At 44.0% G+C, this 24,374-nt stretch overlaps 1 protein-coding gene across 2 annotated transcripts in view; it reads right to left on the bottom strand.

The window, feature by feature from the left end:
- LOC110504238 (nesprin-1) overlaps window positions 1-24,374 on the bottom strand; it is a 180,891-nt gene that overhangs the window by 100,634 nt on the left and 55,883 nt on the right. For both annotated transcript variants that reach the window (XM_090221294.1, XM_090221295.1), the window contains 35 exons: window positions 23,069-23,203; window positions 22,659-22,817; window positions 18,963-19,171; window positions 18,637-18,745; window positions 17,883-18,047; window positions 17,101-17,268; window positions 16,198-16,374; window positions 15,234-15,374; window positions 13,832-13,992; window positions 13,376-13,526; window positions 12,871-13,001; window positions 12,446-12,542; window positions 12,178-12,276; window positions 11,250-11,437; window positions 10,904-11,027; window positions 10,564-10,730; window positions 9,233-9,386; window positions 8,877-9,080; window positions 8,323-8,494; window positions 7,939-8,197; window positions 7,635-7,814; window positions 6,976-7,120; window positions 6,614-6,772; window positions 5,921-6,103; window positions 5,588-5,689; window positions 5,136-5,339; window positions 4,691-4,898; window positions 4,261-4,373; window positions 3,835-4,040; window positions 3,129-3,570; window positions 2,604-2,776; window positions 2,352-2,439; window positions 1,924-2,145; window positions 1,512-1,676; window positions 781-1,137 (listed from right to left, as the gene is read on the bottom strand). In XM_090221294.1, the coding sequence (XP_090077420.1) occupies window positions 781-1,137; window positions 1,512-1,676; window positions 1,924-2,145; window positions 2,352-2,439; window positions 2,604-2,776; window positions 3,129-3,570; window positions 3,835-4,040; window positions 4,261-4,373; window positions 4,691-4,898; window positions 5,136-5,339; window positions 5,588-5,689; window positions 5,921-6,103; window positions 6,614-6,772; window positions 6,976-7,120; window positions 7,635-7,814; window positions 7,939-8,197; window positions 8,323-8,494; window positions 8,877-9,080; window positions 9,233-9,386; window positions 10,564-10,730; window positions 10,904-11,027; window positions 11,250-11,437; window positions 12,178-12,276; window positions 12,446-12,542; window positions 12,871-13,001; window positions 13,376-13,526; window positions 13,832-13,992; window positions 15,234-15,374; window positions 16,198-16,374; window positions 17,101-17,268; window positions 17,883-18,047; window positions 18,637-18,745; window positions 18,963-19,171; window positions 22,659-22,817; window positions 23,069-23,203 (6,117 nt within the window). The remainder of the gene's footprint in view (window positions 1-780; window positions 1,138-1,511; window positions 1,677-1,923; window positions 2,146-2,351; window positions 2,440-2,603; window positions 2,777-3,128; window positions 3,571-3,834; window positions 4,041-4,260; window positions 4,374-4,690; window positions 4,899-5,135; window positions 5,340-5,587; window positions 5,690-5,920; window positions 6,104-6,613; window positions 6,773-6,975; window positions 7,121-7,634; window positions 7,815-7,938; window positions 8,198-8,322; window positions 8,495-8,876; window positions 9,081-9,232; window positions 9,387-10,563; window positions 10,731-10,903; window positions 11,028-11,249; window positions 11,438-12,177; window positions 12,277-12,445; window positions 12,543-12,870; window positions 13,002-13,375; window positions 13,527-13,831; window positions 13,993-15,233; window positions 15,375-16,197; window positions 16,375-17,100; window positions 17,269-17,882; window positions 18,048-18,636; window positions 18,746-18,962; window positions 19,172-22,658; window positions 22,818-23,068; window positions 23,204-24,374) is intronic.

Here is a 24,374-nt window from a genome sequence, read left to right as displayed (position 1 = left end):
TGCGTTTCCACTTCCTCCAGAAATGAGAAATGGTGGGCTGACTGTTCTCAAAAAAAGTTTGTTTGTGTAAAAATGAATGAAGGATCCGGTGGTAATTGTGACATGTCTAACTACTGCAGTATTGCTTCTCCATGTGCTAGCTAACAGCAGCAAGCCCAGACGAGCTAGCTAAACATGGTGCCAGCTTCCAGCAGTGATCAACTGGTTGAAGCATATTAAGTGCTTCACTAGCCAGAATTCTAATCGAGCTGGCACCAGTTGTGAAACTGGGCTGTGCTGGCCCGGGTTTCCCTCGACCCAGCTCCAATTTGAGAATTCCATTCGAGCCAGATAGAATTTGTCCCTAATTTTAAGTGCCAGTGGAAATGGGGTTTTAGAGACTTACCCAGAAAGACTCACAGCTGTAATCGCTGCTAAAGGTGATTCTAACACGTATTGATTCAGGGGTGTGAATAATTATGTAAATTATCTATTTCTGTATTTAATTTTCAATACATTTGCAAATATTTCTGAAAACATGTTTTCACATTGTCATTATGGGGTATTGTGTGTAGATGTGCAAGAGAGAAAAATCGATTTAATCCATTTTTAATTCAGGCTATAACACAACAAAATGTGGAATAAGTCAAGGGGTATGAATAGTTTATTAAGGCACTGTAGCTCCATCCACTGCCCTGATTGGACCCCTCTGGATCTGTATGATTTCATACTGAGGCTGCATTGAGCCTTTAAACAGTATATATAAGAACATGTATAAGAACACCTACAAATGAGCCTTACCTTTGCAATCTGCCAGCCCTGCACAGCCACCTCCCTACTGTTTTTCCCCTCTGCATGAGAGAGCCTGTGTCTCCACTCCTGTAGCTGACTGCTAAACTCCTGCAGGTCCACCTCCAGCTGAGCAGCCAAGCAGTTAAACTCCTGTTCGGAGCTGGCGAGTTGGGAGAGAGCAGTCTCCAGGCCTGCCCTGTTCTGCAGTGCCCCGCGCTCCCACTGCTCCCAGGCAGACAGCAGGGCTGCCTCCTCCCTCTCCACTGCCTCAAAGCCCGCGGAGCCAGTGTGGTCCCTCGTTGCAGCCCCACAACGCTGCACCCGGCTCAGACGCTCTCGGCCACGCTGCCTGGAGTCTATCAGCTCCTGAAGTTGAACATGGAACAATGAAACAAGAAACATTCAACTGTTACTGTTACTGCCAACTACGTCAACTGTTGTTAGCTACTGTAACTGACTACGACTGTTATTAGCTAACTGACTATTCTCCATTTGTCACTCTGACATCCTATAGAGGCTAAACGCAGACTAAGAGAGAGACACATTTCTTTATGTGAGGGTAAAATGTATTTATGATCCTGTGTGCCTCAAATATTGTGAGTTATCTTCTTATTTTCTCATCTATAATGATTACTTTTAAAACGTAGCATTGGACTAAACTATAATAAGCTTCCCTATGATGTGTCAACAAGGGGGTGATGGACATTGAGATACTGTAAGTGATGCTTGAACATCCTCACCTGGACTTTGGCAAGTTTCCTGTTTACAGAGGTGGAGTCTCCTGACAGGTCAGACCAGCGCTGGAGCTCCTCCTTGGCAGAGGCCAGCCAATCATTGAAGTCCCTCACAGCTTCCAGGTAGTGCTCATGCTCTGTCACTCTGTTCTCCATGGCCTGAACCTTACCCTGGGGAATGGACAGCATATAGAGACTGGGTTAGGATGTTTGCCCATAGAGTACACTGTGAACCAGGACTGTTAGGATATTTTCTAGATGCATTAACAAAGTCTGTTTCAACAACCAAACTAGATGGATTACGGCTAATAACACAAAAATAAAATGGTTTCTACCATTATCGTCAGACTTAATGTTCTTATACAAAGGAGAGACGTATGTACTTAACTGCCATCCTCTAGGAGCAGGGCTTGATTACCTTGACGACAGCGGTAATGTTAGCGAAGTGTGCATTGAGTTCCATTCTCTGCTCTGGTCCAAAGGCCTGGTCACCTGTCTTCTCATGCAGCTCTGCAGCCGTCTCTGTCAGCCTGGCCAGTGGTGCTGCGTGGGCCTCCACGTCAGCCTGGAGGGCTCTGAGACGCTCCAGGAGATAGGCCTTCTCCTTCAAGCCTGGCTGCTGGTCCAGGGCCAGACCCACCTACATTTACATATATCGTTAAATTACTAATACATTTTAGCAATCTAGCGAATGTTCTTATCCAGAGTGACTTACAATCAGTGCATTCAAATAAGGAAGGTAAAACCACCATATATCACAATCAATCAAGTGAAACCTTCAAAATAGCCCATACATGCTAAATCAGTGGTAGTAAGAAAAGACTAGTGCGTTCAGCCGAATCTCACCTCCTGCTCCACAGACTCCATCCACTGCTGCAGCTGCCCCTTACTATCCTGGTAGTTACTCCACTGGGCTACCGTCCATTCCAGACGACTGAGGGAGGATACACACATGTAGAGAATAAACATAAACAGAGGTGATCGATAGATAGATAGATAGATAGATAGATAGATAGATAGATAGATAGATAGATAGATAGATAGATAGATATATAGATAGATAGATAGATAGATAGGAAATACAACAGTGTACAGTACCTGTGACAACTCATGGAGGTCATGAGCATGCTGGCCCAGGCGTCCTTCAGGTTCTGTAACTGGGAGCAGATGGCCTCCTGTCCCTCCACACTGTGGTGCTTCAGAACCTGTTCGCCCTTCCCTACCGCCATGTTCAGCTTCACCTCACCTTCGCCTTTCATCAACAGGATGTCCTGGGACACACGAAGGAAGTGTCAAAACAAATCCAATCCAACTTTATTTTAGTTTAGTTGAAGACCTGTTCATCAACCATGGATAACATTGCTCATTGAAATATTGACCTTCAATGCCTCAAGCTATCATATTGCTAAAGACCAAAGTAAGGTGTCTATTTTAGGGCCAATCTGAAATGGCTCCCTATTCCCTATATAGGGCATTACTTTTGTGCAGAGTCAATTAGGGTCATTTTGTCTGACCTGTACCAGAAATGTTATTTTCCAGTTGATATGCCTTTCCAACCCTGCACCAAAATACTTTTATTCAAGGACTATTGAGTTGAGCACACCAATTCTTGATTCTACTAACCTGTACCAGTCCCAGTCTCTTCTCCAGCGTCACCTTGTTCCCCAGGGTACTATTGAGGGTCCCCAGTCGTTCCTTCATCCCGTTTAGCCAGGACCAGGTGCTCTGCAGGGTCTCCTTAAATGCTTCCTGTTCCTGTAGGTTTACCTGGCAGCACCTCAGCCTCTCCCTCACCCTCCGCAGCAGAGCCTGGTGCTGAGACTGCAGCCCTGCAGCCGCCCGCGTCTCGCCACCGTCGCCCCGTCCACCTTCATTCAAGACCTGTGACTCCTGACACAGTCGCTCGAAAGAGTCCCTCTCTTTGAGCACTTCCTGGTGGTATTCCTCCACCCCCTCCAGTGTTGCCTTCTCAAGACCCCTGTGTTTCTCCTCAGGCAGCTCTGAGGTCACCCTCTGCTCCATGTGTTCCAGCCACTGCCTCAGCCTCTTCAGACGCCCCTCAAACCTGACAGACATAGATATTATATCACCATGTCACAGTCAGGGACTCACATCTATGACTGTATTCCTGAGGCCCACTCCTGGGCTTCAAGAGTGCGTCTCAATATTATAAAGCTCAAAATTCTAAATTATCTTAGTCCCCCCCCCCCATCTGTACTGATGTGAAAGAGCAACATCTGGATAGGCCTGGATAAGTTAAGATGAAAGAAAGGAGAGGAGGAGACAAAGTCTCTTTATATTATTGAGATCCATCCCAAGTATATTTTACCCATTGAGTTGTGCAGTGCTGTCCTCCAGGGCCTGCTGGTTGAGTCTACACTGCTCAACATAGCGGTCCCAGTCCTGCTGGATGGAGGAGAGGTGCTGCTGCACCTGGCCAGCACTAGCCTTAGGGAGGTGGAGCAGGAGCTTCTCCCCTTCCTCACACACCTGAGTCAGACGTACCTCCCCGTCCTCCACACGCTCCAGCGCCCCCTAAAGGATAGGAGGTAACATGTCAAGGGAAACACTTGAACAAGATTAAATCTAATCCTGGACAAAAAAAGCAGAATCAAGGGAAAATGTTAATGAAATAGTTTTTAGTCAAGGCCTAGACTTAATCTGCGTCAAAGAAACCGACCCTAAGCGATTGAGGATTAACAGTATATTTGAGGGTTATGGTTTCTATGGGTTCTATGCTATGTTCGGACTGTACCTTTAGCTTCTGGAGTTTACGCTCCACGATGCTAGTGTCTCCTGATTGGTCAGAGCACTCCTTCACTACCTCCCTCTGCCCAGACAGCCAGCTATGGAACTCCCGAACCAGCTCTACAGAAAAGAGAGAGAGATATCATCATCATCATCATCACCATCATCATCTTATTCATTATATTGTCATTGTCATGGTCCCAGAGCAGTTTAGAATAGACTAGACTACTCCGGGAGTATTTTTACTGCTCTAATTACATAACCAGTTTATAATAGGAATAAGGCACCTGTGGGTTTTGTGATATATGGCCAATATACCCGGCTATGACCAGGCACTTTGCGTTGCGTCGTGTGTAAGAACAGCCCTTAGCCGTGGTATATTGGCCATATACCACGCCTCTTAATTATAACCCCTCTTAGGAACCAGCCATCCTCACCGTTGAAGTGTTTTTGCAGGCCGTGTTGCAGTGAGGCCAGGGTCCTGGAGGAAAGCTGGTTGACAGACTCATAGCCCTTGATAAGGTCAGTGAGTGCACTACCCAGCCCAGCCAGCTCCTCAGAAGGGTACTTCCGACACAGAGTGTTCAGGCTCTCCCTGGTGGAATCTATGCTGCCTTGCTGGTTCTGAAGGTCCTTCTGGAGCTCCTGTTGTGCAATTTACATACATACGAATTTAACACATACAACAATAATAATATAAAGAATAACAAGTGTGAGCTCTCAGAACAAGAACTTAGTATAGTCGGGAAGAGGGAAAAGGCCTTGTTCAGGAAAGAGTGAGGTGGAAAGCGATGGTGGATGCCCTATGCTCCCAAGGGGGCCAAGAGGACTAAGTCAAGTAAAATCTCAGGTAAAACCTGTTTCAATTCAATGTCTACCTACCTTGACTCTGCAGATGTCCTCTAGGTCAGAGCCAATCGGTGAGCTCGTCAGGGACTGCTCTATGCTCTTCAGCCAATCAGACATTTGGGTAATGTAGTCCTCTAACTGCTTCCTCTGGGAGCTGAAGTCCCTGAGGTTTCCCTTGGCCTGCTCACATAGCTTCTGCACCTGGCTCAGCTGTTTCCTCAGGTCTGCCTCCAGCACCTGAAATAAACACACAGAATATTGATTAGCTCCTGCTGAAGTTGTATGGGGCAAACCAACAGAGGATGAGTTTACCTAAATGTTTTAGCACTATTGTTCATCCATTGCCTACCAATGAATTTAAAATGATCCTAGGGAAACTCACATTGTGTCAGTTAGTTAAAAAGTTGCCCTGAACTTATAGAACTTCAAAGAAGAATTTCCAAAACTATCTGAAGTTTGGGCTTCAAACCATTTGTGTGCTGTACCTGTAGTTTGGCGGGAGTGTCCTGGCTACAGTTGAGTTGCTTCAGTTCTGACACTTTCCCTTGCAGGGTCACAAGCTGGTGCTCTTTCTTCCCCATCTCCAACTGGATAGAGAGAGGGGAGGCAAAGAGAGACAACTAGATTTTCTAGTTTAATATAGAGATTGAAAACTTGGGATTTGGCAGCTGCAGGACTGGAACGTCTGAAATTCAGTCCAACTAATTGAACTCAGCAGGTAACAGACCTCGTTTAAGTTCCTCTACTGTTTCCCTTAAATGACAGTAGTAAGGAATATCTTATTTCTGTGAATGTGTGACTCTATCCATGTTTCCTACCTGTAACGCAGAGAGTCTGGTCTCCATTCTCTGACTACCAATCAGGTTATTCAGGCTTTCACTGAGTTCCATCATTGAGCTGTTGGTCCAGCCCTCGATCTCCTCACTGATCTGCTGCACGTCATCCGACAACGCCAGGCTCTGGCTCAGATGCTCAATGTTGTTTTCAATCCTCTCAGACACCTGGAATGTAAAGGGACTAAATCAACCTCTTTAAAATCACAAAAATGTGCGGGCAAAATAAATCACGGGAGAACAAGATTGGTAATAACAGAGATAGACAAACTAAAATACTCATAGATGGAACTTAAGAAACTGTTCCAAAACAGAGAGCAGCGGATGACCTATGCTCCTCACAGAGTAAAAGGGCTGGTTTCCCAGGCCCAGATGAGGCCTTCTCCTGGACAAAAAAAGCATGCTTAAGGGAAAGTGCTTTTTAGTCAAAGACTAGGCTTCCAAAGGGTTTAAGTCAAGTCAAGGATGCTCCTGCCTGACAACACAAAAGGATGCTCCTGTTGCTCCTGCAGCAGCTACTCTTTCTGGGGTCAATTCTTCCTGATGACCTATGGTCCTTACAGTCAGAGTAAAAGGGTCAAGTCAAGTCTGGTCTTTTGGACTCCAATGGCACTATCACTATTGTACCTCTTGTTTTTTATTCAATTGTGTGTGTCCCTATTGTCCATGTAGACTTACCTCGAGCCACTGGTCTACTAGAGTCTGCATGTCTGTCGTCATCAGCTGAGCCTCACAATCTGGGATCTTCTTCAGATCACACAGCAGAAGTTTTCCTTTACTGGAGAACTGGTCCAGCTCACTCTGCTTGGCCAACATCTCTGCCTTCACTGCTTCATGCTGTATCAGTACAGGTGGAGAAAACAGTGAAAAATAAGAGCACATTTAAAAAAAGTGGTGGTTACTTTTATTTTGAAGTTCAATGTATAATCATAGTAGCAATAATAAGATAATAGCTATTAACTGTGTACTAATGTAAACCTTTTGCATCAATATTGTATGCAGGTTTATACGAGAACTGAGATGAACGTCATTATCCTAACCTTAGCCAGCGATTTTTTGGTCTCCTCGTGGTCTTTCAGAGCCGAGCCGATGTCAGCCTCAGTGTTCTCCATGGTGGCGGCTATGGATGTCCTCAGGTTATGGTATTCTCTCATCAGCTCCACCAGAACACTGCACTGCTCCTGCCTGACAACACACATCTCTTCAAATGACTAAATTGTGGGGTGAAATTGTGCTTCTGGATTTGAATTGTTGAAGTGTTCATATACTCTCTTGCATGAGCTACAGTACGTTAGATCAAATAAAATGGTATTGGTCGTGTACACAGTTTAGCAGGTGTTATGGCTGTGCAGCGAAATGCTTATGTTACTAGCTGCTAACAATGCTGTCAAATGTCAAACAATTCAATGTAAAAAATGAATAAATAAATTCAAGAATGGCGGGATGAATCCAAAACAACCCAAATAGCACTGTGGCAGTATCAAAATGCAATCTATACATACGTACACAAGAAATACTAAGGATGATGTGTACAGCAGTAGATATAGCACAGTAAGCTATGTCAAGAATCCAGTATATAAATAAATATCTACACAAGTTTGCTGCTATTTACATGTGTGTGATGAGTTTAGATTGTGATATAAGCAACTATACAAGATCATTTGGTCTTCAACATTTGATGCTGAAGACAGAACCCTACCTGTCAGTTATGAGTCTCTTGGTATCCTCCCAGGTGGTTTCCAAGAGGCTGATTTCCCTGAGAACCTCCCCGGCCAGCTCTGCATCTCTCTGGGCTAGTTGCTGACCCTTGTCCCTGAGCCACTGCTCCTCGTGTTGTTGAGACTGGAGCTCATCCTCCAGCTGGTTAAAGAACCGCAGCCTGGACACCAAAGAAGAAAAGACTGTGTTACAGCCAGCTAGCTATTCACATATCATCCAGAGATAATTTGAAAATGGAACTCATGATTGAAAACACCAAGCACACTGGCCAGAATCCTAGCTACCTCTGCTGCAGGGCGAGTGGGCTGGGTTCTCGCAGGCTCTGGTGGTCCGCCTTCTCCTTGATGTCCTCCACGCTTTTCAACAGCTGTTCCTTCCTCTGTCTGAAGGAGCTCCATAGCACTCCCAGGGCCTCTGCCTCGCTCTGCTTGGTCCCAAGCAGATTCCTCACTGTGTCCAGCTCGCCGCTGAGACCATCAGCAAGCACCCGGCACGACGTCCGGGACCCAGACCCATCCACACCGCTCACCATGTGGAGGTGGCCTTCAATCAAATCAAATCAAATTGTATTTGTAAAGCACATTTCGTAGCAAGGTAGTAACACAATGTGCTTCGGAGGAAAACATACATATAATAAACAATAGATATGAAATAAACAATATAAATACCTTTACAGAGGCTGCTGTCCAGGCCGGCTGCCAGGGTCTCCAGACTGCTGATGTCTGGGATGATGGTCTCCAGTTCTCTCTGTAGTTCCTCCACCCGACCATGGTCCCAGCTCCCTGAACTCTCCACCGTTTGCCTCAAGCCTCGTAGTACCCCCACAGCCGCACCGTGGGTCTGTAAGGGAGGAGGCATAACACAGATGTTTTTATTTTGGGCTCTGACATGTTAAGCAGATTTAACCACTTTTTAATGACTTTCCCAAACCTTTAACCCTAAACTTAACCCAGGTTTTGAAAATGGTTAGGATAATGGTTATGAAAATGGTTATGAAAATGGTTATGAAAATGATCCGGTTATGTTGTAGGTGTCATATGTGTCAAACTCATACAACGGGGGGCCAAGTGTCTGCAGGTATTCACTCATTACTTGTACTTGATTGATGAATTAAGATCACTAATCAGTAAAAAAAACTCCCTCAGCTGGTTCTCTAGGTCTTAAAAAAAGAAACCCGCCATGGAATGAGTTTGACACACCTGTTGTAGGACCTTTTTCTTACCTCCAAGAAGGCCTCCAGCTTCCCCAGGCAGTCCAGCCGGAGCTCAGCCAGCTGCTGGACCTCCAGATAGGGCTGTAGGCTGTTGACCTGTCTCCCCTGGAGGAGCTGAGCATCCTGGGGTTCACACGAGGCACACAGCCCCTCTGTCTGGAGCTCCAAGCTCTCCCTCACACCACTCTGCTTCTGAAGAGCTGCTAGTGTTTCCTACAGCAGACCATACAGGGTACAGAGGGTGACGAGCAGGAGCAAGAGGAGGAAGAGGAGGGGGATGAAGAGGAAGAAAAATAAAAATTAATTTCTTGTAGTAGAACAGTCAGACAAAAAACCATGATTGACCAGTTGACCATGGTTCATACCTTGACTTGGGCCACAGCAGGCTGCAGGTCAGTGATGTTGACCAGGGAGGTTGAGTGGAGGGTGGAGAGGAGGTTCTCAGACCACTGAGAGAACTTCAACAAGGACTGGTCAAACTGCTCCACCTGGAACAGCTGGCTCTGGAGCTCCTTGATTCTGTACAGTATACAAATAACAGGAAAATCACATACAGTGAGTGACATGAAAAAGTATTTGCCCCCTTTACAAAAAGTTATGCTTTTAAATCATTTGTCCATAAACATCCTTCCAAGAATCTTGATGATCATCCAAGTGCTTCCAGGTGCTTTTTGGCAAACTTGAGTCACATTTTTGGACGAGATGGGTCCCAATGTTTGGTGAAAACCAAACAATGAATTCTACAGTAAGAAGATCATAACAACGGTCAAGTATGGTTGTGGTAGTGTGATGGGTTGGGGATGTTTTGCTGCCTCAGGACCTGGACGACTTGCCTTAATAGAAGGAACCATGAATTCTGCTCTGTATCAGAGAATTCTACAGGAGAATGTCAGGCCATCCGTCTGTGAGCGGAAGCTGAAGCTGAAGCGCATCTGGGACATGCAGCAAGACAATGATCCAAACACACAGTCAAATTCACATGACAATGGCTAAAAAGCAACCAATTTGAAGTTTTGGAATGGCCTATTCAAAGTCTAGACCTAATCCCAATTGAGATGTTGTGGCAGGATTTGAAAGGAGCAGTTCATGCTTGAAAACTCACAAATCCCGCTGAATTAAAGCTGTTCTGGATGCAAGAGTGGGCCAAAATTCCTCCACAGCGATGCGAGAGACTGATCAACAACCACAGGAAGTATTTGGTTGCAATCATTGCAGCTAAAGGTGGCACAACCACTTATTTAGTGTAACGGGGCAAATGCTTTTTCACACGGGAGAATTGGGTGTTGCATAACTTTGTTAATTAAATTAATAAAATACGTTTTTGTAAACTCAGGTTCCCTTTATCTAATATTAGGTTTTGGTTGAAGATCTGATGACATTCAGTATTGAAAATATGCAAACATAGAGAAAATCTGAAAGGGCTCCAATACTTTTTCACACCACTGTACCTCTACAATGCTGTGTGCTGTCAGTACCAGTAAGACGTAATTAAGTTGGAAATGTGATGTGACCAAAACAACTTGATTTGGAAGATGTACAGGATCCATTTGCCAACAATGAGGGTCAGACTGGAATGAGGTATGTGAGCTCTGGTCAACAGCAGTGCACTACATAGTATAGTAATGTTGGAAGCAGCCTGACTGAATCAATGTGTTACTGCTGAACCGAGTGACACACACACCATCTTCTGACTGACCTGTGAGGGATGAGTTCATTCTGGGAGTTCCATCTCTTCTTCAGCTGCTCCAGGTCATCACTGAGCTGCCTTGCCTTCTCCTCTGGGGCGGTGGGGTACAGGGATGTCCCTGAGGCCACCAGGCCATCATGGAGGGGCTCCAGCGACACCACCTCAGACTGCAAGTTCTACAGAAGATAAGCTTTTGTTGAGCATCTGTGCCAGCAAGCCTTGATAAAAACACTTTCAATGGAGAATCTTCAGGCTTAATCTATGTCTCGGAAACTGTCCCTAAATGCATATGGAAGCTCTGCAGGATCAGTCCAGGAACATGGATTGAAAATTGAAGAATTTACAGTACCTGCAGGTCCTGCAGCTCACTCTCCAGCTTGGTTTTATCTGCAGGCAGGCAATGGCTCTCAGGTTTGGATGTAGACTCACATCTCTCTAAGCAGGATACAAAGCTAGAACGATCCTTCTCATACCTGAAATAAAGTATCCAAGTTTAAGAACAAGACGGGCACTTCAAAAACAAATGTTTTACATCAATATTTCCCAGCTGAAGGGCCGGTTTCCCGGATCCACATTAAGCCTTGACTAAAAATAACTTTAGATCAAGGTTCTTTAGATGCTTTAGTCCAGCACTAGGCATAATGTGTGCCGGGGCAACCAGACCAAAATGTCTCCCTCCAGCCTAGCCTTCCTACTTTTGCCATAGAGACAGCACTTTCTCCAGTGTGTTCTGTTTTTCTTTGGCCTGCCCTAGACTCTGGTCATAGCTGGTCTGTAGAGCTGCCACGGCCCTCTCAGCCTGCTCCCTGTCACTGAGTCTACGTGCCCCAGCAGACAGGGGCAACAAGGCTGCCTTCAGGCTCTCCAAGCTCTGGGACACATCCTAGGGGGATAAATCACAGAATTAAATACATTTGACTAATACAACACTATATACAAGATTACCCAAACTCAGTAATGGAATCAGATTACTTTTGGATTACTTTCGCTTTAAGAGTCATTAGAAGAAGACTACAAGGATCCATGAACACATTTGATTTGGACTTGGACTTGTGGTCAGACTTGCTCAGGTGGAACAAACTTAAACTAGCGCCTTTTTCAATTATAAATTGAATGTCATTGAGAAAACAGAATGGTGTCATATTGCATTTTTCACAAACATCTTTGCTGAATTTAAAAGCAATCCAAGAAGCAATCAACTAATTTTTCTAAATTATATGTAATCTGATTACAATAGTTTTGCTGATAATGTAACTGATTACAGTTACAGTTTTTTTTGTAATCAGATTACATGTAACCAATAACATGTAACCAGTAACTCCCCAACCCTGACTATTTATTATGTACTATATAGCTCTATAAAGACAACAGTATTGAAAAAACAGCAAGACAATATCGTCAATAAAATGTCAGAACATCATTCGTGAAAGCGTGCCATGGACACATTGTAAATGTACAACCTTAAAGTTTAAAATGTGTATCTCCAAGAACAGAAAACAGTAGAAGGAACCCATTGTGGCCTTATGTCTGACATGAAATTAGGAAAACGAAGTAGCCTAAGCAAGTCATTAAATAAGTAGTTGTCAATACATCGTAATGACGAAACCAGAGAGAAAGACATACCATGTGGTTCTGGAGACATTTGTAGGTCTCTGACGAGGAGGTACAGGAAGTGACAGGATGGTCCAGTTTCTTATGGAGATCACCAAGTGTTGTTTTGGCCTTAAAATAACATAATTCCGACAATCATTGATTTTGACATTCATAATTTCCTCTAACACTTCTAAGGGTTATTTTCATTGGTTCCAGTAGCGACGTATAGCTAGTGGTAATTCCTCTCGTTCTCCCGAGGTTACTCGAGAATAAACCAAAGTCTTTATTTCAGTCGTACCTCTTCCAGGCTGGTGTTGAAGCGGTGCTGTGTGGAGGAGCTCTCCTGCAGCAGTCCTTCTAGCTGCTCCACACTCTCCCTGAGCTCCTCCCAGTATCTGCAGATGAAAAGATAACACTCAGCAACTTTTGGTAGCACAAAGCAAAATAGCCTTGCATAGATAAAACACATAGTAACTGGATTGTCCAGCACAAGACCTCAATATACAGTATTATGACTAACTTTAACATGCAGTATATAATGCAATGAATTATTAACCCTGCAAAAAAAGAAATGTAGTTAAAACCATCGGTAAATACATTCATTTACATTACATCAACATTTCTGTCATTTAGCAGATGCTCTTATCCAGAGAAATGTACATTTCCATTACATGTACATGTTTACATCAACTAAGGTAGGTAAAAACATCCACACGTCAGTACCTGCCGATCTGGGTGAGCCGAGCCTTGATACGGGCTGCCTCCCCAGAGGAGATGAACTGGGCCAGGGCCTGGGAGTGGGCCTCTAGCTGGGATAACACCTCTGCCTTGTCCCCCAGCTCCACACCCACGGCCTGGGAGGAGGGAGGAGGATAAAGATGGTTACCTAATACTGTTGTTTTTTTTGTCAGATCATTTTTGTAAGCAAGTTTTAATGGTTTAAAGGTTCAATGATTGAGTCATTCAAGTTATTAAGGTATGAGTGATCTGTTGGAATGAGCTACCTTGATTTGATCACTGATTTGAGTCAAAGATGGAAAATCTTGTAAATCATCAACATGTTGTGCATACTGTCTAGATGTTGTGCATACTGTCTAGATGTTGTGCATACTGTCTAGATGTTGTGCATACTGTCTAGATGTTGTGCATACTGTCTAGATGTTGTGCATACTGTCTAGAGAAAATGTGGTAGAACATATAAAGGAAATGCAGAGGTGGCTGACAGTACCTTTACTGTGTTGATCTGTTGTCCAAGTGGAGCAGCAGAACTCTTTAGAGCGTCCATTTCTTTCTCTTTCTCAGAGATCCACGAGGAGAAGGCCTCAAACTCTGTCCCAAACCGAGTCCACTGATTCTTCATCCCATCAAGAGCCTTGGTGCTAGAAAAGAGTGCGACTAATTGAGTTTATCACAAAACTGGGTAGCTAAACAACACAACAAAGAGTTCCGAGTCCATATTCATAGTGTCTGAGAGTAGAAGTGCTGATCTAGGATCAGGTCCTCCCTCTCCATGTAATGTTTTTCATTATGATCTAAAAGGCTAAACTGATCCTAGATCAACACTCCTAATCTGAGACGTTTTATGAATAAAGGCTCAGATTAGATTCTCGACTAGGAGGAAGCGGAGCAGGAGGAGGAGGAGGAGCAGGAGGAGAAGGAGGGAGAGAGGAGGTGTTGTATTTACTCTTTCTTGAGGCCAGCCTCCACTTTGTCCAGCTGTTCGCTGAGGGAGCGGGCTTGCTCCAGTAGCAAGGTGGTGTTCTTTGGGCCAAGCTGGATCTCTGCTGCTTTCCTCAACAGGGTGTTCACCATGCAGGCTTCTGCTTCACTCTGCTTTAAAAGCACCTGTTATGACAACGGAGAATGTGAGAGTCAGAATGTCACTGACACTTTGTGATATGACTAGGTTGAATTATTCTTGAAAGGTTTTAAAATCTTAATTTCACATCTCAATATCTAGCCTGAATAGCAAACCTTGAAAGATAAAGGCACGATAAGGTGCCTAAATCACCCAAATATACACTTGATGGGAGAATTGATCACTGATCACTGCACCTGTACATAGCTCATCTGTAAATAGGCCATCCAATCTACCTCATCCCCATACTATATTTATTTATCTTGCTCCTTTGCACCCCAGTATCTCAACTTGCACATTCATCCTCTGCACATCCTACCATTCTTGATTGCTATATTGTAATTACTTTGCCACCATGGCATTTATTGCCTTACCTCCCTTATCCTACCTCATTTGCACACATTGTATATAGACTTTTTCTACTGTATTATTGACTGTACGTTTGTTTATTCCATGTCTAACTCTGTGTCATTGTATGTTTCGAACTGCTTTTCTTTATCTTGTTCAGGTCTCAGTTGTAAATGAGAACTTGTTCTCAACTTGCCTACCTGGTTAAATAGAAGGTGAAATAACATTAAAAAAAATTTAAAAAATTGCTATTGGCTCCTTGATTTGTTGCTAGAACTTCCCAGATTACGTTTTGCCGTTGCCACGACAACATCACAGCACCTATTTGCCTTGCTGTGGCAGAGCTGCTGTCCCCGACGTAATGTTTTCGGCCCCCTCTCCCGCCACACTCCCTGTCCCCTTGAGGTTCTCTGCCTGTGTGTGCACAGTTACTGTGACTTCTGTTGCACAGACAGCTTCTCCCTCCCTTATTTGTGGCAGTGGGAAAAGTCACAAAATTCTATTAAACCCCCCCCCCTCCAAAAAAAACACAGAGTCAAATCTCCCCAAAGGCAGCCTGAAAAGTAGTGGAATTTGGCGCAAGACTCTTTCACCAATAAAGTCACCAGAGGGGTCTGAAAACTCGCTATACAAAGACACTAAATTGCCAACACTGGATGGGATTCCGTGCATCTACATGCTTCTACATCTGCATTGCTTGCTGTTTGGGGTTTTAGGATGGGTTTCTGTATAGCACTTTGTGACATTGGCTGAGGTAAAAAGGGCTTTATAAATACATTTGATTGATTGATTGATTCCAACAGCCCTGCCAACTGTCAAGTATCATTCAAAAGTGTCAACTGTCACACTAACATGTTCACTAAATTCACTTCTCACTCACCCTGGCCTGGTCCAGTTCAGTAGCCAGGCTCTCTGGGCTGCTAAAGTTCAGGTCTCTGTCCATGACAGAGAACGCCCTGGTAACAAACTCCTGCACTGTCCTCTGCTGGCTGTCAAACTCCTGCCACGAAGAAAGAGTCACCTGGGGACAAATGGGGACATTCAATACACAGATTAATACCATGACACCTGGGGACAAATGGGGACATTCAATACACAGATGAATACCATGACACCTGGGGACAAATGGGGACATTCAATACACAGATTAATACCATGACACCTGGGGACAAACACAGATAATTGATCACAGATAATAAACACATGTACAGATGGACAAACGGGGACATTGACTACACAGATAATACACAGAGGAACACATGGGGACATTCAGTACACAGATAATACACAGATGAACACATGGGGACATTCAGTACACAGATAATACACAGTGAAACACATGGGGACATTCAGTACACAGATAATACACAGAGGAACACATGGGGACATGCAGTACACAGACAATACACAGAGGAACACATGGGGACATTGAGTACAAAGACAATACACAGTGGAGCACATGGGGACATTTAGTACACAGACAATACACAGAGGAACACATGGGGACATTCAGTACACAGACAATACACAGAGGAACACATGGGGACATTGATCAACACCTTGATATGTTCTGTACTGTTACATCTTCATCTTAGACAGGTCAGCTTCATCTTAGACTACTAAGACCACAACAAAAGACATCAGCTAATGGGGCGATTTCCCTGACACATATTAAGCCTAGTCCTGGACTATGAACCATTTTAAATACAGGATCTTATTTAACATACATTTTTGTCCAGGAATGACCTTAATCTATGTCTAGGAAACTGACCCTAAAGCACTGGAATTCCAAGCAAGAGGAATTCCAATAACCCCAGACAGTACATTCTGGTGAGAGAGCTCACCTCTAACTCCTGCTCCTGTGAGTCCATGGTGTGGTCCATATTGCTGAGTGTTGTCTCCAGACTCTGCAGGTCCAGCTGTAAGGTCTCCCCCAGCCCCTCCTCAGCCTGTAGCTGACGGCCCCTGGTGATCTGCTGCTGCACATCCTTCCTCTTCATACGCAGACGCTTCAGCTGTTGCTGCAGGCAAGAGAGAGGAGACAAGCAACGTGTTTGGTGTTTGGATCTCATTTAGAAGCTGTAAACATCATATAGTGTATTACTTTTTGACTGTTCATTATGACGTTATACACATATATATATATTTTTTACAACCACAAAAAGCATCATTTTCTTTCATGAATACAATATAAAGCTCCATATCAATGTTTGTTGCCTCAACTCAATTATTTAACATTGCAGAAACCTTTGAGAATAGATCAATCTAATCTAAATTAAAAAATGACAATAAAATGACATAACAATAGTGAGGCTATATACAGGGGGTACCGGTACCGAGTCAATGTGCGGGGGTACAGGTTAGTCAAGGTCATTTGTAAAGTGACTACACATAGATAATAAACAGCGAGTAGCAGCAGTGTAAAACAAGGGGAAGTGGGGGTCAATGTAAATAGTCCGGGTGGCCATTTGATGAATTGTTCAGCAGTCTTATGGCTTGGGGGTAGAAACTGTTAAGGAGCCTTTAGGTTCAAGACTTGGAGCTCTGGTATCGCTTGCCTTGTGGTAGCAGAGAGAACAGTCTATGACTTGGGTGACTGGAGTGTTTGAAAAATGTTTGGGCCTTCCTCTGACCCAGTATAGTATATATGTCCTGGATGTCAGGAAGCTTGGCCCTGGGCCGTACGCACTACCCTCTGTAGCGCCTTACAGTCAGATGCCAATCAGTTCCACTCCAGTCCGACTTACCTGGTGAACCTGGAGCAATTGCTGGGCCTCCCTGACGGTCTCAGAGTCCAGTATCCTGGTCACCTCCAGGTGTACCTCCTGCTGACCCTGCACCAGCTCATCCAGTGCACCATGCACCTCCTCCCTGAACTGCACACAGTCCCCCACCGCCAGCACCACCTTCTCAGACTGGGAGACAAGAACACAGAGGAAAGAAATTACATTCAGCAACTCTCAAAAACAATATAGAGAAAAAGGAAACGCTATCACCACCGTTTTCAAACCAAGGTAGATTAACACTGGAACCAACTGAATATGAAAACTGTTTTTTAACTCTTGGCAGGACAATTGATTCATAAATCTATATTTTATTGTAAAAACCAACTAGTATACAACAAATGGCTTTTTCAGGCAGGGAGACAACACAGTGGAAAATGATACGGCCTCACTTAGTGATACGACATACCAACGATCCTAACATCACCCTTAAGAGACATAACAGTGGACTGACAATCCAAAGACAGAGGGAGTGTGGCATTGTGGGTACAAGAGAACAGAAAAGACTGGCACCCAGGCTAGCCATCTAATGCTGTTATTCTTCTGACTGTGTGTCCTGGTGAGCAGGTAAGGATGAGAGTATGCTTCAGTGCTCGCAAGCTTATTTCAAACACTTTTATCATCTTGATTGTCCATATTATGTTGATCGGAAATGTGTCTTCTACTCTGCTCTCAACCCTCCCCTACAACACACAAATATATTTGGGAGGAGCACAGTGTCAGCTGCAGTCCCAGTCTTTCCTTACCTCAGTGAGATAGGAGAGGAGGCCCTTGAAGTTGGTGGAAAGTTTATTGATTGCCCCAGCCTGACTCTGTGCATCCGTCTCGGAGCAGATCTCTATCAGCACAGCCAGCCGGGACTTCAGCCAGCCCAGGTTCCCCTCCTGCAGCTCTGCATCGTTCCTCAGCTCCTGGAGAGGGGAGAGCGGGGAGTGGCATAAGTTATCAAGCTTACCTAAGTCTGTGATAGCCTCAAATCTATGTTGTATGTACTGAAGCCAACTCTATTGTTGCCATGCACCATAAAGTAAGAGCTGTGGGTTAACAAGGTGCAGACCAATGGCACATAAACTCTATATTGCTCCCAGTGATTTACTGGAGAACCATGACATGTGACGATAGCTGCCTTCAGGACATACAGTATGGATACGAGGCTAGATCAGTGATAGCTGCCTTCAGGACATACAGTATGGATACGAGGCTAGGTCAAAGATAGCTGGCTTCAGGACATACAGTATGGATACGAGGCTAGGTAAAAGATAGCTGGCTTCAGGACATACAGTATGAATACGAGGCTAGGTCAAAGATAGCTGGCTTCAGGACATACAGTATCGATATGAGGCTAGATCAGTGATAGCTGCCTTCAGGACATACAGTATGGATACGAGGCTAGATCAGTGATAGCTGCCTTCAGGACATACAGTATGGATACGAGGCTAGGTCTGTGAAATCTCTACCTTGTCTAACACACAGAGCATGAGGGATTCCCATCATACTTACTGTGATGGTGGCCTTGACCTGTCCGTGCTTGCTGGGGTCGTTGGCTCTGTTCCTGAGCAGTCTGAGTTGGCTCTCTTTAGACGAAAGCCAGGCTGACAACTCGGAGAACCTGGGATGAACATGGGCAAAGTATGATCATACTGTATAGCCATCTAATATTTCAGTTTTCATTAGGTTAAAAAGGATTGGTGGTGTGTCATTAGTCAGTGCATCAATGTGGATAGTGAGTGACTAAGAAAACAAAAAAAACTATATGTTATGTTAACAATGATACAAATCATGATTGTGACAGTCTTGAATCAGTATCATTTGTGAGGCCTTGTTACCTGGTGTTAAACTCCTCCCACTTATCAGGGTGCTGCATCAGATTGTGATGGGTGCTATCTATCTCCTCCCAGAGCTCAGAGTAGGCCTTCTTAGAGCTGTCCAGGGTCTGGTGGGCTGGGTTGCTGTCTGGAAGCTTCTGACACAGTTCCTCTATCAGTTGTAGTTTCTTCTCACACAGAGACTGAGGACCCTTCTCCCTGAAGAAGTCCTGCAGGACGGTAAAGGTACATCGTTCATGTGACAAACTCTCTCACAGGGAGACATCAAGTGCTAAATTAATCTAATTGCTTTTCGGAAATATGCACTGCGGACCAGCACAGTGACTGTCATGGTACCAGGCTAGGGGTCCCCACACATTCTCTACATGGGCTAGATCAGGTATTCCCAAACTGGGGTACACGTACCCCCAGGGGTACACGCAATGCTGTCAGGGGTACGCCAAATAAATACAGTGGGGCAAAAAAGTATTTAGTCAGCCACCAATTGTGCAAGTTCTCCCACTTAAAAAGATGAGAGAGGCCTGTAATTTTCATCATAGGTACACTTCAACTATTAACAGACAAAATGAAGGTAAAAAATCCAGAAAATCACATTGTAGTATTTTTTATGAATTTATTTGCAAATTATGGTGGAAAATAAGTATTTGTATTGTATGATTTTTTAATTCAACCTGAAGGATCTGGAGAAGGTCTGTATGGAGGAGTGGGCCAAAATCCCTGCTGCAGTGTGTGCAAACCTGGTCAAGAACTACAGGAAACGTATGATCTCTGTAATTGCAAACAAATGTTTCTGTACCAAATATTAAGTTCTGCTTTTCTGATGTATCAAATACTTACAGTGGGGCAAAAACGTATTTAGTCAGCCACCAATTGTGCAAGTTCTCCCACTAAAAAGATGAGAGAGGCCTCTAATTTTCATCATAGGTACACTTCAACTATGGCAGACAAAATGAGAAAAAAATCCAGAAAATCACATTGTAGTATTTTTTATGAATTTATTTGCAAATTATGGTGGAAAATAAGTATTTGGTCAAAAAAAAAGTATTATATACCCTTTGTTGGCAATGACAGAGGTCAAACGTTTTCTGTAAGTTTTCACAAGGTTTTCACACACTGTTGCTGGTATTTTGGCCCATTCCTCCATGCAGATCTCCTCTAGAGCAGTGATGTTTTGGGGCTGTTGCTGGGCAACACAGACTTTCAACTCCCTCCAAAGATTTTCTATGGGGTTGAGCTCTGGAGACTGGAGACTGGCTAGGCCACCTTGAAATGCTTCTTACGAAGCCACTCCTTCGTTGCCCAGGCGGTGTGTTTGGGATCATTGTCATGCTGAAAGACCCAGCCACATTTCATCTTCAATGCCCTTGCTGATGGAAGGAGGTTTTCACTCAAAATCTCACGATACATGGCCCCATTCATTCTTTCCTTTACACGGATCAGTCGTCCTGGTCCCTTTGCAGAAAAACAGCCCCAAGGCATGATGTTTCCACCCCCATGCTTCACAGTAGGTATGGTGTTCTTTGGATGCAACTCAGCATTCTTTGTCCTCCAAACACGACGAGTTGAGTTTTTACCAAAAAGTTATATTTTGGTTTCATCTGACCATATGACATTCTCCCAATCTTCTTCTGGATCATCCAAATGCTCTCTAGCAAACAGATAGGCCTGGACAGGCCTGGACATGTCCTGGCTTAAGCAGGGGGACACGTCTGGCACTGCAGGATTTGAGTCCCTGGCGGCGTAGTGTGTTACTGATGGTAGGCTTTGTTACTTAGGTCCCAGCTCTCTGCAGGTCATTCACTAGGTGCTCACCGTTCTTCTGATCATTTTGACCCCACGGGGTGAGATCTTGCATGGAGCCCCAGATCGAGGGAGATTATCAGTGGTCTTGTATGTCTTCCATTTCCTAATAATTGCTCCCACAGTTGATTTCTTCAAACCAAGCTGCTTACCTATTGCAAATTCAGTCTTCCCAGCCTGGTGCAGGTCTACAATTTTGTTTCTGGTGTCCTTTGACAGCTCTTTGGTCTTGGCCATAGTGGAGTTTGGAGTGTGACTGTTTGAGGTTGTGGACAGGTGTCTTTTATACTGATAACAAGTTTAAACAGGTGCCATTAATACAGGTAACGAGTGGAGGACAGAGGAGCCTCTTAAAGAAGAAGTTACAGGTCTGTGAGAGCCAGAAATCTTGCTTGTTTGTAGGTGACCAAATACTTATTTTCCACCATAATTTGCAAATAAATTCATAAAAAATCCTACAATGTGATTTTCTGGCTTTTTTTCTCTCATTTTGTCATAGTTGAAGTGTACCTATGATGAAAATTATAGGCCTCTCTCATCTTTTTAAGTGGGAGAACTTGCACAATTGGTGGCTGACTAAATACTTGTTTGCCGCACTGTATGTCATGCAATAAAATGCAAATTCATTACTTAAAAATCATACAAAGTGATTTTCTGGATTTTTGTTTTAGATTCCATCTCTCACAGTTGAAGTGTACCTATGATCAAAATTACAGACCTTTACATGCTTTGTAAGTAGGAAAACCTGCAAAATCGGCTGTGTCTCAAATACTTGTTCTCCCCACTGTATATTCAATGTGCGGGACAAAATTGAGGCTATGATTAAGAAGTTAGAGCTCTTCTCTGTCTGCATTAACAAGGACAGCACACAGGTCTTTCCATCATTATATGAGTTTTTGTGTGCAAATTAACTCAAGCTTACCGACAATGTCAAATGTGACATAGAGAAGCTCCTGAGTGAGTTGGGTGCGCAATTAAGCAGGTACTTTCCCGAAACGGACTAGTCATACAACTGGATTCGTTATCCCTTTCATGCCCTGCCTCCAGTCCACTTACCGATATCTGAACAAGAGAGACTCATTGAAATTGCAACAAACGGTTGTGAAAATTGAATTTAATCAGAAGCCACTGACAGATTTCTGGATTGGGCTGCACTCAGAGTATCCTGCCTTGGCAAATCGCGCTGTTAAGACACTGATGCCCTTTGCAACCGCGTACCTATGTGAGGGTGGACTCTCGGCCCTCACTAGCATGAAAACTAAATACAGACACAGGCTGTGTAGAAAATGATTTAAGATTGAGACTCTCCAATACAACCCAACATTGCAGAGTTATGAGCATCCTTTCAAGAACACCCTTCTCATTACGCTGTGGTGAGTTATTCACAATTTTCGATGAACAAATAAGGTTTTATATGTAAGATGGTTAAAAAAAGAGATGATTATTGATTATTATTATTATATTATTATTTGTGCCCTGGTCCTATAAGACCTCTTTGTCACTTCCCACGAGCCGGGTTGTGACAAAAACTCACACTCATTATTATGTTTAATAAATGTATTGTATAGTGTGTGTGTGTGGCAGGCTTACAATGATGGCAAAAAACAACATTTGAGAGTGCGCTGACCCTGGTGCTAGAGGGGGTACGCAGCTGGAGGTTGAATGTTTGAAGGGGTACGGGACTATAAAAACCACTGGGCTAGATCATGTGATCATGGCAAAGTAAACTCAGTTGCACCATGGAATGACCGATAGAGACTACAGCCATCACTCCTATCAGTTCAGGATAGAGACCACAGCCATCACTCCTATCAGATCAGGATAGAGAGCATCACCATCACTCATATCAGATCAGGATAGATACCACAACCATCAACCTGACACAGCTAGTCTCACCCTGTGTTCCTTGATCAGCCTCTCACTCCCCATGCCAACCAGGTGTCTGTTCTCTCTGGTCAGCTCTGACTGACACTCCTGCATAGAGACCATTAGCTTGCTCCGTTCCACCTCTACCTTCAGATGAAGCAGGTGGTAGGGAGCCTCTGTCTGGACATCCTGAGAGGGGGGAAGGAGAGAGGGAGTTAGGAACTCTTTCAGTCTCACTCTTAACCTGAAAATATTATATTACTATACGATGAAAACAAGATGTGACAGTCATATTCAGGACCGACAAAGTGCACAAGACATTGAAGGGGAATGTGATAAGAATACTTGGATCTTGGAACTGTGAAAAGATACTATTTCTACAATTGAAGGCTTTGAATGATTATGCTAGTACATTACCTTTCTGTCAACATGGCACTAACCTTCCAGTGTTTGTGCAGTTTCCTGACTGTCTCCTGCAGACTCTGCTGCTCCTCCCTAGGCACTGTGTCTGTCAGTTCATCACAGGTCTTCAGGAACGCATTGAGGACCTGCTGGTCCAGCTTCCCAAAGAACTCCTGCAAACATTGACAGAGATGTCTCACTGAGATTGTCACAATGTCCACATGACTCTACACCTCCTCCCCTTGTGCTTCTCTACTGAATCCCCAGTCCAGACTAGTGTCATGACTTTGGCTTGGGGGTAGGTTTATGACAGTCATAAATACCTCTTCCCCCCTTTTTCCTCTCTCCACCCTATTGATGTTACATTTGCAAACACCTTGGTTAACATAGAGATTCTGGGAACATCAGAAGGTGGGGGGAAATTAACTATAGTCTGGTAATCTGACCAATTGAACATATGCGGTGGAACTTGTGAATATGATGTCAGTTCGGTTGTCATCTGAGACATTCTCATCAATGATAAGATGACATAAACTCTACAGTGGAAAGTCTACACATCAGAGTTATTGGATTCACATGGAATTGTTGTTCAATTTAAATGTTTGAATATGAAATTACTCGTGATCTGATGAAATGTGATTTTAGCTTCTAAAATGTGAGAATTCGATTTTTATAAGGTTAGGGCTCTGCTCAATCAGTGGCCCGCCCCTGTGAAGGGACATAGGCTATAAAACTTTTCAATCACGCCCTCCTCTCCCTTCCTATATAAAACCTTGACGACAATATAACCTCCTGTTCCGAGGATGTGTGGACGACGGTCCGATGTCAGAATGGTACAGAATGAAGCCAACATCAGCGTGAGCTTTGGTTGCGAATGGTATGAACGTTGAACTCTTATTCACTACAGAAGTGATACCTCCTAGCCGTTGAGTTAGCAACAGCAGCTGCAAACGCAGGATAGGAAGGAACAGACAGAGTATTCCGTCTACCACACAACGACGTTACTACAACGTATCCAATTTACCAGCAGAGACATTCTTCAAAGGACAAAGGACTCGGTTGGGCAACACTGCCTTCCATCTACCACCAACCTACCGAAGCGGAGCTCAGAGTAAATATTTATTGCATTTTCCTTTTCCAAATGGGCGGTAATTTAGAATGCATAAGATACTGTATTTACGATAGCACAGCTTCGCCCTTTGTTCCTCAGTCTTCATGCTCTTTCACTCAAACCCAGCCCCTTTTCTTTTGTGTAACAAGCTGTCATATCTGTTCCGCCTGCTAGGGACGTTTTCCTTTATGATGTAATTTGTAATCAAGTTATGATTATTTATGTGTATGTGT

The sequence above is a fragment of the Oncorhynchus mykiss genome, chromosome 25 (genome assembly GCF_057628025.1).
Source record: "Oncorhynchus mykiss isolate SJ-2025 chromosome 25, ASM5762802v1, whole genome shotgun sequence".
NCBI classification, from domain to species: domain Eukaryota; kingdom Metazoa; phylum Chordata; class Actinopteri; order Salmoniformes; family Salmonidae; genus Oncorhynchus; species Oncorhynchus mykiss.
Note: the sequence above shows the minus strand (reverse complement) of the source record. Positions and strands in the feature narration are given on the sequence as shown.